The sequence below is a fragment of the Heterocephalus glaber genome, unplaced genomic scaffold (genome assembly GCF_053883595.1).
Source record: "Heterocephalus glaber isolate CG9 unplaced genomic scaffold, H.glaber_assembly_v1.0 deba00000071, whole genome shotgun sequence".
In the NCBI taxonomy this organism is placed as follows: domain Eukaryota; kingdom Metazoa; phylum Chordata; class Mammalia; order Rodentia; family Bathyergidae; genus Heterocephalus; species Heterocephalus glaber.
In genome coordinates, this window is record NW_028258137.1 from 28,246,085 (window position 1) to 28,262,823 (window position 16,739).

Here is a 16,739-nt window from a genome sequence, read left to right on the forward strand (position 1 = left end):
CCTACAAATCTTGAAAATGCTATAATTACTCTTAGCTTGATGTCCTCAGTATTGATATGGGAGGAGATAAGATAGGTAAATTTAGGGCTAAAAAGCCTTGTACTACGCACTAGTTTTTAGACAGACATGCCTCAAGTGATTAATATTCCTATCTGCAAAGCTAAGCAGGAATCTGAGCCAGAGTTTTAAGATAATAAAGGAGTCAGATACAAAAAATGAAGGTAGAGATGGCAAGCTTTGTTCTGCTCTTGGTTACCCACTGGGCATCTGAGGCCCAGCTTCAGGTCCCTGTTACGGTCCAGTTCCTCAGGGGACTGACCAGGAGAATCACTTGAGCCCAGGAGTTTGAGACCAGCCTGAGCAACATAGCAAAAACCCAACTCAAAAACAGTAGCAGCTGGGCACTATGGTACATGCCTGTAATCCAGGCACTTGGGAGTCTGAGGCAGGATAATCTGTGAGTTTGAGGCCAGCTGGAGCTACATATGAGTTCAAGGCTAGCCTGGACTACTGGACTACATAGTGAGATCCTGTCTCAGAAAATCAAAAAACAAACAAACACCAGCAATAAAAAGTTTCAAGCCCTTTTGAAACATCTATTGAATAATCATAGATTCTGTTTACTGAGAGTCCATTGGGCACTGGGCTTTTCTCTTAGGCATTTGGTGGGGATTATCTCATGACACCTTCACATATGAAATGAGTTATTCCAGTTTGGTTTGGTTTTGTTTTTTAGTACCGGGGATCGAACTCAGGACCTTGTGCTTGCAAGGCAGGCAACGGAACCACTGAACTAAATTCCCGGTCCTTATTCCCATTTCATAAAGGGAACAACCCAAGCCCAGAGAGTTTAAGACACAGCCAGAGAGCCCATGTTATGTTCTGTGGCTATATTGTGAGAAAACAAGATGCTTATTGCAAATAATTCTATTCTGTCCTCTGGAGACAGCCGGATCCCCTGAAGATAAGAAAGGATCACTTCCAAAGCATGCACTGCTCTGGAATTCTCCTGGGTTCAGAGGCAGTGCCACCCCCAAGTTGGTGAGATTAAGAAGCAACCTGATGGGCTTCGGCTGCTGAACTTGGCTGCCAGCTCATGAAAGCCAGCCTGGCGCTAGACCTGCGGTAAACCCCTGCAGCTGAGTCACTGCTTATGAAGGAAAGCACATGACTGGGCAGAAGTGAATGCGCACGGGTCATCTGAGCTCTTTCACACCCACAGGGGCAGCTGGACATCTGTATACCCAAGGCAATACTACACACACGTGCTCATACACACACACACACACACACACACACACACACACACACAGCCTCCCAGCATTTGTTATTCAGCCTGATGCTGGAAATTCCCAGCCATTCACTTCTATGTTTTTCTGTCTGGCCTCACCCTTTTAGGGAAGGTACAGATGAGAGAAGAGGAAATGAGAACAAAGGGCAGAAGGGGAGAAGGCTGAGAGTAGCTACTGCCCGCGGGACTCTGGTAGTCTGGGGGTGGGAGCAGAGTGGCCTAGTGCTGTGGGCTCTAAAACACTGGAGAGGAGGCAAGTCCACGCCCCCCCCCCCTTTGGAGGGCAGAGCAAAGTGGAGCCAGGAGAGGAGAGGGGAAAGGGGCTGCAGTTGGAAGGTTCGAATTCTCAGGCTCCTACTCCCCAGTCCAAATTCAGTAGGCCTGAGGCGGGGCTCAGGACTCTGTACTTTTAAGAATCATAGCCCAGCTTTGCCACTTAAATGTGACCCCAAGCAACTGCCGCACCCTTTGAGAGGCACCCTTTGAGAGCCTCCCTTTCATCGCAAGAAAGATAAGGATCCTTGTATACAAAAAAAAAAAAATTAGCACACTGTCTTGTATAAGGACACACATAAATGATGGCTCCCATTATTATATCTAAAATTATAACAAGGACATCAAGGCTGGACCTATAGATCTCAAGGGGTAACTAAAAATGAGAAAGCTTGGCATCCTTGCCTTTAGTTTACATCTGTCTCTTTTATTATCTTAAAAACTTTGGATGAGGTCCCTGCTCAGCTCTGCATGTAGCCATGTTAATTACTTAAGGAATGTCTGTTTAAAAACCGGTAATACAAGTTTTATTAGCTCTAAGTTATTACTTAGCCTATCTCTCATCCTCCTTCAAAGCTAAGAATAACTAAAGTGACTTTCAGGATTTGCAGAGACAACCAATTGTCAGCTTTTACAATATCCGGTTCCAGGACTTCTGGAGCAATGCCTAGAAGTCCCCAGCCACTATCCTAAACCTGGACTCCAGGAAAAGGAGAGCCTCAAAGACCACCTCATGATGAGACCATGCCCAAACAGGAGCAGCAAGCCCATGGGGGGAACAGAGCTACCTCTCAAGGGGAGATGGGGCTTCTATAACCTCACAGAACCAGTTGGTGGGGAGTCCCACCAACACAACCATGGCTTGACTAAGGTTATCTACCCTGCCAGCTATACCAGCCCCCAACCTTTGCCTTGTCCTCCTTTTCTGTAAAACCTCAAAGCTCCTGTCATGCCCTGGAAGCCAGATCTTGAATCTCTTCATCTGTCCTCCTTACATGGCCTCCGTGGTTGGCGTTTGGCATGGGTGGCTGAGCCTGGGCCACTGGGACCGCTGGAGAGGAGACATTCACCTTAAATCTCCAGAGACAGTATATAATAATGGCCCCCTCCAAACTCTATTAGTGGTAGGGATTACTTCGGCTAAGACCAGGTCTGTAACTGAAAGAGAAAATGAAAACGCACAAATACTCCATGATCCCTGGGGATCAACTCTGAACCAGAGCACAGGTTTCTCCCACTCCTTTCCTTTTTCTGAGCCCCTGGTAGAGGCTTCCATCTTCCCTGAGAATGGGATCAGAAGGCAGGGACAGGGCTCATCATCGAAAAGCTCTATCGGTGCTTCCTGCAGCTGGTGGGTGGTGTGCAGGGGGCTGGGGCCAGGCTGACATCGAAGGCTCCTTCACGGGGAGGACACTGAGTCTGGGGGAACAGGCAGACCCCCCCTCACTGCAGAGGGGGACCTGGTTCTGCCACCTGCGCAGGGGCAGCAAATGCAGATTTCTGCCGGAACCACACACTCAAATGTCTATGGGGCAGGACAGGTAGTAATGAGGGAGGGTAAAAGAAATAAAGATAAGTTCAATCCCCGGTACCAAAAAAAAAAAAGAAAATAAAAAAAAGAAATAAAGATAGAAAGGAGACAAGGAAAATCATAATTTTGAAGCTGTACTTTTAAGAAAAACTACAGCTTCAGGATACAAAAGTTACCCAAGGTGGTCTTACTTTTTTCCCTTCCAGAAACTCACTCTGAAAAAAATTCTTCTTTGGGCCTGGGATTTAACTCAATGGTTCCACCACCTGCCTTGCAAGCACAAGGTCCTGAGTTCGATCTCTGGTACCAAAAAAAATATTATTCTTTCCTAAGGGTCTTAAAGATACCCTAAAACTGTGCACTGGGGCCCTGCAGAGGAAGCAGTGTGATTAAGTGGACAGCAGGTCTCTACATCTCAAATATATGCAAATGTTTCTAAGCTAGCCCACCAAATGGCCTGACAGACAGTAAGAGCTCACATTCTAGATAACCCATCCTGAGGACACTCCCAAGGTTGCATAAAATCCCGACCCAGTGCGCTTCTCCCTTCCGAGTGTGTACTTTATTTTTATTTATATTTATTTATTTGTTTATTTATTTATTTATTTATTTTTGGTACTGGGGATCGAACTTGGGTCCTTCCACTTTCGAGGCAGGTGGTGGAACTACTGAGCTAAATCCTCAGCCTCAATATTTTTATTTTTATTTGGTACTGGGCAGGGGATTTAGCTCAGTGGTTCCTCCACCTGCCTGGCAAGCTCAAGGTTCCAAGTTTGATCCCCAGTACCAAAAAAAAAAAATGAAACAAAGTTCCTTGGTGATGTTTTTATTTGGTACGGGAGATCAAACTCAGGACCTTGCATGTGGCACCACTGAGCTAAATCCCTAGCCCTGAGTGTGTACTTTAAATTCTGCCCCGTAACCCTTTCCATACCACTCACTGCTGTGTCCCAAGGGCCTTTCCTGTGATGTAAGTCAGTGAACTTACAAGCTACCCTGTGGGTGGGCTGAGTTGAAGTCCCCATCTCTTCTTTCAGGGACCTTCTTGGACTGGTCTGGTGACAGGAAGATGAGGGAAGCCAGCAGAGTGAGAGAGAAGAAATTGTGTGCACATCATGGTCTGTCTTTCCTTGACCTACTTTTAATGGAGATTTGGGCTCTAAGAAAAATATCCTCACCATGAGAAAAACAAGACACAGATAGCGACAAATTCTGAGTCCCACCAGAATCTCACACCCACATTTACACAGGCCCAGAGAGGTAAATGCATGGGCTTAACGTCACACAGCTGAGCTCACCCTCGGTACCCCTTTTCCTGCTAATTGTAAAAGCTCCTGCCCCTTCTGCTCCAGGAAGACTGGGGACAGGGGTCTCTCCAACCTCTTCCACCCCTGAGGCCTGCCCCAGAGAAAGCACATTTATGTAATTCACAAGACTTTTAAATTTTATTAGTAAAATACAAAATGGCACAAACAGTGGTAATGAGAGTTGAAAAAGCAGAAGGATCAACCAACCCTTTCAAAGTCCTCCCCAGATGGTCACTGTCCATGTCCTTCGGGAGGAGCTAACAAAGTCTGCAGGAAGGGGACCTCATAAAGGAGGGGTGTCCCAACCCTTGAAGGCTCTCCTGGTCTGGCAGAACCGGAAGCAGAACAAAGTGCATTTGAACCTGCCCTCCCCCCAGGCCCCTCAGAATGACCCCGAAACATGCTGTGTGGGAGAGCAGGCAGAGGGGTTTCCTCTCTCTGAGGGCCAGAGCTGTTTTCCTTTTCTGAAGAGGCACCTGCCAAGGACTGTGTCATCGACACCTGGGTGCAGCCCAGCCCATGAGAGGCTGTGCAGACAGAGGGCAAGGGTCACTCTTGGGAACAATCAGAAGAAATGGCAGGCTGCCACCAGGAATCCTGAGGGGCAAGGTCTGCAGGTCCAGCTCTGGTTTTGTGTGCTGGCCACCTCCAGGTCTGCCCTAGTCTTCAGCAGCTAGAAAGGGAACCCAGAATTTTTTGCCCACAATCCCCCCTCTCCCAGGACAGAGACCCTTCCAGAAATACACACAGGACTCCAGGGAATATCACAGACATTGCTGGTCCTGCCTTTGGTGGGGCAAAGGAAAAGGCAAAGTCTTGGAGTGCAAAGAATGGTGCCTTCATGGAGCGGACGGAGGGAGGTGGAAGGGGACCCAGGTAGGAGGAAAGAGCATGGTTGTGTGGGCCACAGCAAACCCACTGCTGCAGGAGCCCCTAAAGTGCTTTCCCATGCTTCTTTCATGGGCTGCCTCAGCCTCCTGGGGCCTGATGCCCTCCTTTCTCCCTTGGTGGTCTCTCTGTCAGGGAAGACCTGGGGCTGTCACCTTGTTGGGGGGGGTGGGTCTGCCAGGACAAGGAGGAGCCTTCACAGTTGGCCTCTGCTCCTGCAGGTCCCCCAGAGCTCAGGGCAGCACCTGCACTGCCACATCACCCCTTGCCAGCCCTGAGTCACAGGAAACAGGTGCCAGCGTGATGGTCGGCAGTGAGTGTCCGAGGTGTTTGGCTGATGAGGGCTGGGAGGCCATGTCCAGGGACTGAAAGGAGAGTCTCAGTAGTGATCCAGGGGTACAGGTTATTGCCGTGTATCTGCCAGCCTTGTTAGGTGGGTGGTGGAGCTGAGGCCAGAACCCCAGCCTCACACTCAGTGTTCCTTCACTGCACAGCCAGGACAGAGGAGGAGGACACCAAAGCCACCAGATGACCTCATCCCCCTTGCCTCCATGTAGAGTCTTCCCTAGGAGCACCCCAGAAATGCCACGCCAGCCTCATGCAAGAAAAGACAGGGATCCAGTGGGGGTCGGGATGGGCTCTGTACAGAAGAAATGTAGATAGCACCGCAGCTGGCCGGGGTGACTGGCGACTGCAGCAGGAGCAAGGGACATGAAGAGGTCTGGGGAGCAGGCAAAAGAGGCCTGGCCTGTTGCTCACTCATGGAATGGGAGGACCTTGGAGCTCACAGGGAGGCACAGGCCAGGGAAGTAGGTGCTGAGCATTCAATAAATAATTGTGCACTGGGGCTGGGACAGTGTCAAAGGGAACCTCTAACCAGCCAGAGGCAGAGTGGAATTCTCAAGTTTGGAGTTGGAGGCTGCCCCTCTCTGGCCCTGATGGGTTGAGGATAGTCAAGGGTGACCTCCTAGGCTCCACCTGGGGTCTTGGAGCCATTTGCACCTGGAGGATCCCACCTCCCCATTCCCTGTACCCCAGCTCAGCCAGGCCCCTGGGTGAGGGTGGGTATGAGGATGGGGATCCCCAGGCAGCTGTCTGAATCAAAACTGGACACAAGCAAATGGATAGCTCACACTGGCACCAGCACATAGGAGTTACTGCCACAGCTCCGGGGGACGTATCGAAGGCCTTCCACCATCTCCCCTGCCATCTTTCGGGGGCAGCCCTGGAGGCTCTGGTAGGCAAACATGGCCACACCCAGGCAAAAGAGGAGACCAAGGAAGGCCAGCAGCCCTACCGCCTGCCTCCGAGTGGCTGCCTGGGTGTCGGGAACAGGAGTGATAAGGACCTGCCTCTGGGGGTCCACGGTGGCGTGGATGGGGTTCTCAGTCTTGGGAATCAAGCTACCTAAGGCCACTGGCTCCTGGCTGGGAGTCCCTTCAGAGGAGATGGGGACCACAGAAGCATGGGCCATGCTGCTGGGCCCCCAGTCCTCAAAAGCATCTGTGTGAGCAGGGGGACCCCTCTCCTTAGGCCCAACAGAGCTCTGTGGACTGGGCATCTGTTCCTGTTTCCACACAGGTTGGCCTTCTGTGGTTGGGTGTGAAGTAGGGGGGGTCTGGGTGGAGGGGGGCTCAATGGTGGGAGGCGGGGTAGAGGGGGCCTTTTCCTGAGCCCCGGGGCTGGAGCCAGATTGGTAGGCAGCAGACCTCTGCTGAGCAATGGCGGTGGAGACAGAAGCTGTGCTGAAAATCTCTGTGTCTCCATCTGGAGCCTTTGAAGTGGGGGACACCCTGGTCCTCAAGGATCCAGTCACTCTTACTGGCAGCTCTGGAGAAGTCTCCATGGGCCTCTGAGTTCCCTGGGAAGAAGCAGTGGGCTCCAAATTACTGCTTTCCCCTGTGGCTTCAGGCTCTGTGAGCGAAGGCTGGGACATTCCCTGGGCGGCGGGGGTGGTCTCGGGCTTCCCCACATGCTTCTCAAACTTGCCGCCATTCGGAGTTGTCGGAGCAGGAGTTTGGTTGTCTATGTGCACCATTGCTTCTTGGACCCATTTCTCCCTTGGGTCAGCACAGAAGAATCTGTGCCTTTTGGTCTCCAAGCTACAAGAGAGGAAGACAGGGGCCTAGTGATGACCAGATAGCAAAAAGCCAGGCTGGCATGGGATGGGCAGAGCACACAGGCCCCAAAGGAAGGCAGGAAATCCTATTACCCACCCGCTAGCCTGAGGCCTGGGGCCATGCCACCTCCTGGGGCTTGAATCTTCCCTGGGACATGGACATAGGAATACCTGCCGTGTGGAGGGGACCGACCAACCATACCAGCAAAACTGGGACAGACGGCACCCTCAGGATGAAAGGCTTTCCCTTTCAAAGTCAGAAAAATACCAGGCAAATGGGGACAGGTTGGTCATCCTATTTTCGTCTCATTTTTTAAAAAGAAATAAGTTATGTAAAGAAAGCACTCAGTCCAGAGCTGCCAGTGCTGTGGAAAAAGCTGAAGAGAATAACAATGTTAATAATCGCATTGCTGCCACCAAGGCAGAGGCTCTGGGCTGTGCACCTCCTGGTTGGGAGGGGGCACCCATTATTCTCTGATGTCAGGTGTGTTACAGGTGAGCTCCATGCTGGGACGTCCTACTCTGAAAAAGACCCCATGTCACAAAGTCTTGTTTCTCCTCTCCTTCAGTTTCGTGGCCATGGCTCCCCTTCTCTGAGTGCGTGTTCTTCGGCTGAAGAGGCTTCCAGGGAGCTAAAGCCATATATACAGCGGCTCCAGTGGGACCCTGAGTGTCGTCCATATCGTGGCTTCCTCTGAAGCTGTGTGTGGCTGGCTCATCCCAAGACAGTGGAGCTGACTGGGCTCCATGTCACACCCTGTTCAGGTCACATCCATGCTACCACACTCATGGCCATTGTACAGCCATTCCCCATGAGGAAACTGAGGCTCAGAGAGATAAAGCCAGTGTGCCTGGCTCAGGTATGCTGGAAAACTAGAGAAGTTCTGGAAGACAGGGTGACATTGCAGGCCCCTTCAAGGGCTTTCCTACTTCCCCTTCACCTAGAAAATAGAAGCAAATGCTTGGGAGTGTGTGGTAGAAGAGACACTTAACTGGTGAACAGCAAGGTCAGCAGGGGCACGCTTGGGAGAGCTGCACAATTGAGGAGAGGAAGTGCAGGCCTTCCGTTAGCAGAGCCCAATTTGTCACAGGCCGAGGTCCACTCTCTACTGCCAGGCCTGGGGCTAAGCTGAAGCTACTCAAGGGCTCAGGTAAATGTGAAGTAACCACCAGGAGCCCCAGGAGGAGCAGGTGACCAGGATGGCCAGGGGTCTCCAATGGAAACAGCTGGAAACAGCTCAGCTCAACCCTCCAGTCCCACAGGACACCCCCCCACACTTCCTCTTTGGTCCAAAGGAGATAAGGATCCTGCAGCTTCCAGGCACTGTGCCAAGCGTTGTAATCATCTCTTCTTCCAGCCTTGTGGCTACCCATTTTACAGATAAGGAAACTGAGGAGTGGAGGTTAAGCAGTGTGACCAAGGATACCTGGCCAGAGCTTGTCCCCATGTGTTGGAGCCTGGACTGAGCGCTGTGACCACCACACAGCACCTCCCTGTGACATCCAGTGGGCTGAGGGCTGTGTGCAACACACGGCAGCCCAGAGAGAATTAGCTCCTGTGGTGGCTGCCCCAGGTCACAAGTCAGCCACACTAGCCCGTGCAGGAAGCCATTTCCCATCTTTAACATGCAGTACAGATAGTAAGGTCAGCAAAGTGGCCTTCAGGTCAGGAGGAAAGGGGACATTTGCCGAGGCCTTTGGCTGGGAGCCCAGGGTGAGGCGGGTGGGTGTGGACATGGATCATTGGAGGCCTGAGACAATCCGGAGGAACCAATGGGGACTGGAGGGACCACAAGGACAGCACTTACATGATGGCAGGCTTGCCGCAGGAGACCTGGTTACGCTGATAGTGCAGGAGTAAGCCCTTGGGAATCTCAGAGGCCATCTTGTCACAAATAATCTTGCATTTCGTCACACCATGGTGCTGTCCTGAGGCCACAGAAGTCCCTGGTCAGTAGGGCTGTCCATGAGCCCTTGGCTTCCCGTCCCCATGCTGGCTTATCCTGGCCACACCACCCCAAGCCAGCACCCACGCCCCACGTGCTGGCCTCCTAGGCCTAGAGCTCAGCCCCCTCCTCCCAACTCTGCTAGGCCTCGTTTCCTGTGAACAGGGACAGTGACAGTATCCCCCTCCCAGTGTTGTTTCATATTCAGGGATTTCCCAGCCTTGAAGACACGCCTGGACCTCTGTCCATCCACGCCTCCTATGCTGACCTTATTACATGTGTGCACACATGCCGACAAACACATATATGGTTTGTTTGTTTTTGAAACAGGGTCTCAATATGTAGTTCAAGACTTGAACTCCGTGATTCTCCTACCTCAGCCTCTCAAGTGCTAGGATTACAGGCATGTACCACCACGTCTGGCATATATATATGGAACATGATGAAAAACATATAACCAGGCACATGTAGCACATAACACAAATTTTAAAACGTGTAAGTACAGCTACCTTCTAAGAAGGTGGGCCCTACTGAAGAGAAGTCCCCTTTGTTTGGCAGAATGAGTATGAGAAAAAGAAGAGGCATTTGGAGTCTCCGGAGCAAGGGAAATGAGGGGTAGAGGGCAGCTATGGAGTGGGGGCAGGGTGCAGAGGTCAGGGCATACAAATGGCTGGGTAGCAAGTGGAGCCAGAGAGAAACTCCAGGCCAGGGCAGGGGTGACTGTGTCACTTATTTGATAGAAACATTTGAAGCTGTTTGCATCCTATTTCCTTCTCTCCCCTTCCTCCAGACACTGCAGCAGAGTTTTGTCTTCCACTTGGTTATGCACAGGGAAGATGGATGTAATGAGACAGGTTGGACTTGAGTTTCACATCTGGGTCAAGGTTATGTCCAGCAACTGCCAGAGCCCATAGAGTTTTGCAAATATCTAGAAACCAGGACTTCCAGGGCAGTAGGGTGGAAAGACCAAGCTTCAGGGACTGGGAAGCCCCCAGCTGGTCCCTGGCTTCCACCAAAACATACGATATTCATGCACAGAGACCTGTGCGTGCAAACACACTCCACCTTCCTGAATACAGGTGTGCGTGTGCACACCCACAGACCTCCTAGGCTGCAGCCTCCTCTCCCCAGCACGCCCTTGGCCGTGGCCCACCCCACCTGTGGGGAGGGTGGTTGGGGCCTGCAGTCTGGGCTGGGTCATCAAGGGGCAGCCTAGTGGTTCCTGCGGTGGGCAGGAGGGGCTCCCCAAGTCACCAGGCTGCCTTCAATCTCTGAACCAGGATATGAGTCACCATGCAGACTTGTCACTCTCTTTCCCCAGTGGGACCTCAGAATGACTCAACCACAGTGTCCCCAGGCCTGGGCCAGATGGCAGCCCCTGAAGCCCCCTGACAGGTGTCTTCCTGGGGAAGCCTCAGGAAAAGTGGTGTCCCTGCGTGACCCGAGATAGGAGGAGGAGAGGAAGCTACATAGCAGGAAGGAGGGAAGCCACTGTATCCAGGAAAGGGAAGGCGACTGCCCACCTTGAGGGCTGTAAAGAACTACAAAGCCATCCGGTCCCCAAAGTCCCTACCCTCTGAAGGGTCTTGGCTAGGTCCAGTGCTGGCTCTGCCACTAGCCTTGCGAGTCCTTTCTCTTTCTCCTTCTCTACCTTCATCCAAGCCAATCCATCCATCCATTTATCCATTCATCCACCCCTCCATTCATTCATTCACGCATCCATCCACTCATCTGTCATCCATCCATCCACCCCCTCCTGTCATCTCCTGTTCGTTCCACACCCACCTCTCTACCTCCTACTCATTCCCTATCCCCCCACCATCCATCTGCCCATCTCCGGCCCACCTACTACCTGTCCATGCTCCGGTCTACTTTAATCTCATCTGTTCGTCCATTTCATGTCAGCAGCCCATTCATCCATCCATCCATCTCTCTCTCCTGACTCAGCTAACACTCACTTGAGTGGCTGTCGAGCACATACACTAAGGCCTCTTAAACCCAGCTCTCTCTCCCAAAGCTCCTGCAGCCATTCGTAAAGAGCACCTCAGTTCCAATAAATGCCAGAGTTGTTTATTCAGCCAACCAACAAATACTGATTCCTTCCTCTTGCCAGGCAGACCTGGGCGGGTCTTATTTGGCGTTGGGGAGGCACAAAGCCTGTCTCTGCCCTCAGAAGCGTCCCAGCCTGCTGGGCAGGTAAACACACATCTAAGGATTAGAGCTTTTCTCTTGAGCAGCTACTGTGTATAGGACCCTATGTTCAGCACACAGACACTGCCTCACTAATCCCAACATCCCTGCAAATGGGGTATTGTTATCTCCATTTTACAGACGCAGAAGCTGAGGATCAGAGAGATTAAAGCACTTGCCCACACTGCTTCATAACAGAGCTGGTTTCCACCCAGTTCCTAGACATCCTGGTGTTCTAGGCTGGCATAGAACCTGGTAGAAACACCATGTGGGCAAACATGCTAGGGTTTTACATGAAGGACAGGCTGCCTCCAACAGGGCAAGATCACCGGAGGCTTCTAGGAGGGGGTGTCCTTTAGGTTGGCCCTCAAGGACTGGTAAGAGGCTCACAGGCCGAAATGTCCTGCATGCCTGGGTGAGGTGACAAAGAGAGGGCATGTTCCTTTACTCAGCTGTGTGTCCTGAGCAAGGCTCTCAGGCCTCAGTTTCCTTACCTATAAAATGAACATAATACTTGTTTCACAGAGTAGTCACAAGAAGAAACTTTTTCTTTTTTCTGGTACTGGGGATTGAACCAGGGCTTTCACACTGAGCTGCATCCCCAGCCCTTTTTATTTTTTGTTTTGAAAAAAGATCTCGATATGTTGCTTTTTGTTTGTTTGTTTGTTTGTTTTTGAGATAGGGTTTCACCAGGTAGTCCAGGCAGGCCCTGAACTACTATGTAACCTAGGCCAGCCTCCAACTGGTAGATAGCAATCCTGCCTCCACCTCCTGAATGCTGGGGTTATAGATGTGTGTCACCAAGTCTGGAAAGAATGAACTTCTTTTTGTTACTGTTGTTGCTTTGGTTTTGGTTTTTTGAGACAGAGTCTCACGATGTAATCCAAGCTGGCCTTGAACTCACTGTGTATACCAGGTTGGCTTCAAACTCATGGCAATCCTCCTGCCTCAGCCTCCTGAGTGCTAGAATTACAGGCTTGTGCCACTACACCTAGATTGTTTTTGTTTTAATGTCCAGAGCATTCTTTCCTTAAGCAGAGTCCCTCAGCAGTGATGCTACTGACACCCCAAACCAGATTGTTCTTTGTAGTGGAGGACTGTATTGTGCACCATGGGTCTCTACAGAGATAGATGTCAGTAGCAACACTGAACCAGAAACACTGGGACCTTCGGAACAACCAAAAGATGTCTCCAGAAATTGCCAGAAATTGTCCCCTGAGGTGGTGGCAAAATCACTCCCTGAGGACCACTGCCCTGGAGATACCCTCACAGCCTACTCCTGGCTCCCTCCAACTGCAGGTGCTGTCTGCTCAGTGAGGCCTCCTGCAGTCCCATTTTAAACATCCACAGCTCCCCTCCTCTCCGTTATTCTTTAATCACAGTGCTTTTTCCCTTCTAGCAGAGCAGATCCTTTACTGGTTTGTGTTGTATATACTGTCTGCCTTCTCCAGGGGAATTTTGTGGCTCAAGGACTGGGATCTCTGGCCCTTTTATCCACCGATGATGGGGCTCCAGTCCCGGGACATGTGCTTGTCACACAGCAGGTGTCCCAAGCCTGTGCTGCGTTATGTGAACGGACAAGATGCATAGGCAAACGCTTGATGACACATGGAACCCTCACCGACAGACATAAGGGGTTTCCATTTGGCTTTGGCAGGGCTGGATCTGCCTGGGTGAATGTGTCCTCTCCCACCTCCCCCTCATCCCTACTGCTGATGGAGGGTAGGGAGGCTAAGCAGCTTAAAACAGAATTTTCTCTCTCTTTTTCTCTTGCTGGGACTTGAGTGGGAGTGAATGCGTCAGTGCTGGGGAGAAGGATCTTGTGCTCTGACTTGCATCTGCAGGTTTGTTACATAAAGCAGAGAGGCCACCCGCCCGTCAGAGCCCTGCAGACCCAGTCTTGGGAGCTGACAAAACCAGTCAGCTCCGCCCCCTGCCGGGGAGGCCCTCCCAGGAGAGCCTGGTTGAATGCCCAGTTTTATAGGAGGAGAAACTGAGGCTCAGAAAGACTGAAATAGTGCCCAGTATCTCCCACAAAAGTCAGTGACCACCACTAGGGCAGTTGAGTTCAAGCTGCTAACCAAAGCACCCAGGGCACCCTCTCAGTCCTGCACAGAATTCCCCCACCAGCTTAGTAAAAGGAACCCCCTTCCTCCTCCTCCCTCTCCCAAAATGCCCTCACAGACGCTGGAGCCCATCACCAAGGAGACAATAGCTATATTTAAAGGTGCAGAAGCTGGGACCAGAGAAGGCATGAACCTGCTCAGGGACACACAGCAAGGTGATGGCAAACTCCATCTGACTTCCCATCTCCCAGTGCTCACTGTCCCCAAACACCTCAGGCCTCTGGACACAAGTCAGACAAAGGAAACCAGCAGCAAATTGCTTCCTTTACCCCTCCTGCCCACCCATTCACCCTCCTGCTCCTGATCCTACTGTCTAGTCTGCTCTATGGAGATATCCTGTAAGCTGGGGACTGGTTTTCATTTTTCTAGACTTGCTGTGTGCCCCAAGGCAAAGTGCCACCTTCTCTGAGAGTCAGCCCCCCAGACAGCTGGCCCTCCCTGAGGATAGTGCTGACTCTAGGGGTTCATGGAGGTGGGGCTCCCACGGAGCAGGTGGGTGTGAATGAATCCTTGCTTTCTCTCCTGTATCAAATGCACCAGGTCTCACTGTCTCCTGCCCTACCTGCCGGTTGTGCATCCTCAGGCCAGTTTCTAACCGCCTCTAGGCCTCCATCTTACCCATATCTGGTGAGATGGCTATTCCTCATCCTACGAGATCCTGACACTAGAATGCAAAGGGCTGCAGGGGGGAAGCATTTTGGAAGCTGTGCATGGAGGAGGGAGATAGCGTGATGGGGAGGCACAGGCAGAGGGACTGGAGCTTCAGACCAGCCCGGAAGCAACAGGCCCCGTTCTTCAGCTGAGGTGACCTTGACCTTCGCTCGCCCTGGGTCCCCTATTCTTGGGGGCCTGGATGTCAAGGAAGCAGAAAGTCCCAACTATCCCTAGCCCAGGCCAGGGCTGCAGGTTACACATCAACCCAGGCTGAGAGGACTCAGCCTCCCAGCCTGTTTCCCCTGGAACCTCCCTCGGGCTCCCAGAACCCCCCACCCTCCTGGTACCACACCTGGCACCCTGTGTGGCCCACACCCCCTCCATGCTGCTGTCAGCGGCCACCTTGCTCACTAGCCAGGGAGGAACAGTCCCCTGCCCCCACCCACATGTCCCTGTCCGCCTTCCCCAGGTGGGACTGGGGGCCCAGAGGTCAGGCCTCCAGACAGAGGCGGGGGGCTCCCCTGCCTATCACGCCCAGGCCATGCCCCACTCACCAGCAAGCAGGACGGTCAGATGGCAGAGCACGGCCAGGCGCAGCAGCCCCGACAGAGGTGTGGGAGCCATGGCTGCGGTGGGCGAGGGTCTGCGCGGGGGCCTTGGTTGGTGCTCAGTGCTGTCCCTCCACCACCTGGCTCTGTCACTGCTTCTTATAATGGGCTCGCTGCCTCCGCCCCCGGCTCCGCAGGCGGTGGGAGGGGAGAGGAAGGCAGCCAACAACCGAGCCTGGCACTGGATTCCTCAGGATGTTGCCAAGGAACCAGCTCCGCTCCGCTCCGCTTGCTCGGGAGGGGCCGCTGCAGGGGCCCTGGACAGCTGGCTGCTCACCGTCCTGCCAGTCTGGGACACTGGACCAGGGCCTGCCAGGGTTCAAAGGACCAAGACTCCTCCTCTGTACACAGGCCCTCCCCTGGGGAGCCGGCTCCTGAGTGGACAATAAACAAAAGCCCAGGAGGCAGAGGGACAGAGTGCTGGGTCGCCGTCTGGATCTGGCAAGGTCTTTGTGGCTGTGGGAGGCATCTCTTCTGCATGGTGATGGACTCCAACCTTCACCCTTAAGATTTCAAGCCCTGAACTGTGAGCTCCCAGGACTCATTCACACACACACACACACACACACACACACACACACACACACACACACACACACACACATCCCCAGAGCCCAGGGCAAAACCTGGCCAAGAATAGGGGGTCAGAGCAGGGTTTGCTGAAAGAGTGGTCCAGTTCCACTTTGTATTACTAGATAGGGAAACCGAGGCTCAGAGAGTGTCCTGGGGACCACTCCAGGTCATACAGAGCCCTGGAGTGGAGGGACCACCTCCCATTGCTACAAAGAAGAGGAGGAGGGATAAGCAGGGTCAGGGACAGCCTAGGGCAGAACAGACAGCCTGTCTCTCCACCTCCACTCCCCAGCCTCCTTTCCTGCAGTGGGAGTCCTGCTAATCCACCAGAAAAGATCACCACCCCTGGGAATCTGGAACTGGAAGAGGTATCCTCACCAAGAGTGAGCTTCGCTGGACTAGGTCTTCCTGAGCTGCCAGCCAGAGGGACAACCAGACTGGGGAACCAACCTGTCCAGGGTGGGCGGGCAGAGCGGTCACGGCCTGGTACCTCTCCCTCTCTCCCCAGCCACCACACCCAAGCTCAGCTGACCACCTGGACTGTGGGCCGGGAGGCTGGATGCTCCTTAAAAGGAGGACTTCCAATGTCCCCCAACATCCAGATCTGTCCCATCCAGTGCAGATAAGAAGCCCAGAAGGCTCCACTTCCACTGCCCAAAGAATGCCTCCTTTTAAGGCTGGGCAAATGGGCCCAGAGTAGGGGCTAGGAGGGATAAAAACAGAGTCTAGAGTGCTCTGTGCTTTGCTGTGTAAGAACAGGAGGAGGAGAGGGTGGGGGTGGGGAGAAGAGAGAGAGGAAGGGAAAGAAGGAAAAAGAGGAGAGAGAAAGGGGGTGGACAGGAGGCGGGAGGAAGAGGAGAGAGGGGTAGAGGAAGCATCTTGAAGGAAAAGATCTGAGGGTAGAGACCCTCCTCCCCCTGGCCCCAGGCTGTGTTCCTTGAAACCATTCAGAAAGCTTTGGGATCCAGCTCTGGTGCTTCTACCAGCTGTGTGGTGTTAGACAGCTTCTCTGCCCCTGAGACTACCTTTCCTCTCTGGAAAGTGGGGAGAGCCACAGTCACCTTCATCTACCCTGGCTGGGCAGTGTAAGCACTTCCGTGGGGCTGGAGTGGTAGAGCTCATGCCTAGTGGGTGTGAGGCCCTGGGCTCTACCCTCAGCACCACAGGAAACAACCCCAAAACTTCTTATGTGTTTTCCACAGTTAACACACATAAATCATCACAACAAAGCCA

The 16,739-nt window shown here is 52.6% G+C and overlaps 1 protein-coding gene across 1 annotated transcript; it reads right to left on the bottom strand.

Annotated features, from left to right (window-relative positions):
• Positions 1–4,512: 4,512 nt before the first annotated feature.
• On the bottom strand, positions 4,513–15,224 carry Cx3cl1 (C-X3-C motif chemokine ligand 1). Its single transcript, XM_004843169.4, has 3 exons — positions 14,880–15,224; positions 9,218–9,338; positions 4,513–7,392 (listed from the first exon to the last, which is right to left on the bottom strand). Exons 1-3 carry the CDS (start codon positions 14,947–14,949, stop codon positions 6,420–6,422), a joined length of 1,164 nt encoding a protein of 387 aa, XP_004843226.1. The 5' UTR covers positions 14,950–15,224; the 3' UTR covers positions 4,513–6,419.
• Positions 15,225–16,739: the final 1,515 nt, after the last annotated feature.

Coding starts and splice junctions, on each gene's coding strand:
- Cx3cl1 (XM_004843169.4), bottom strand. CDS start 14,949: ATGGCTCCCACACCTCTGTCGGGGCTGCTGCGCCTGGCCGTGCTCTGC. Junction 9,339..14,879: donor TCTGACCGTCCTGCTTGCTG/GTGAGTGGGGCA, acceptor CTGTGGCCTCAG/GACAGCACCATGGTGTGACG. Junction 7,393..9,217: donor TGCGGCAAGCCTGCCATCAT/GTAAGTGCTGTC, acceptor CCTCTCTTGTAG/CTTGGAGACCAAAAGGCACA.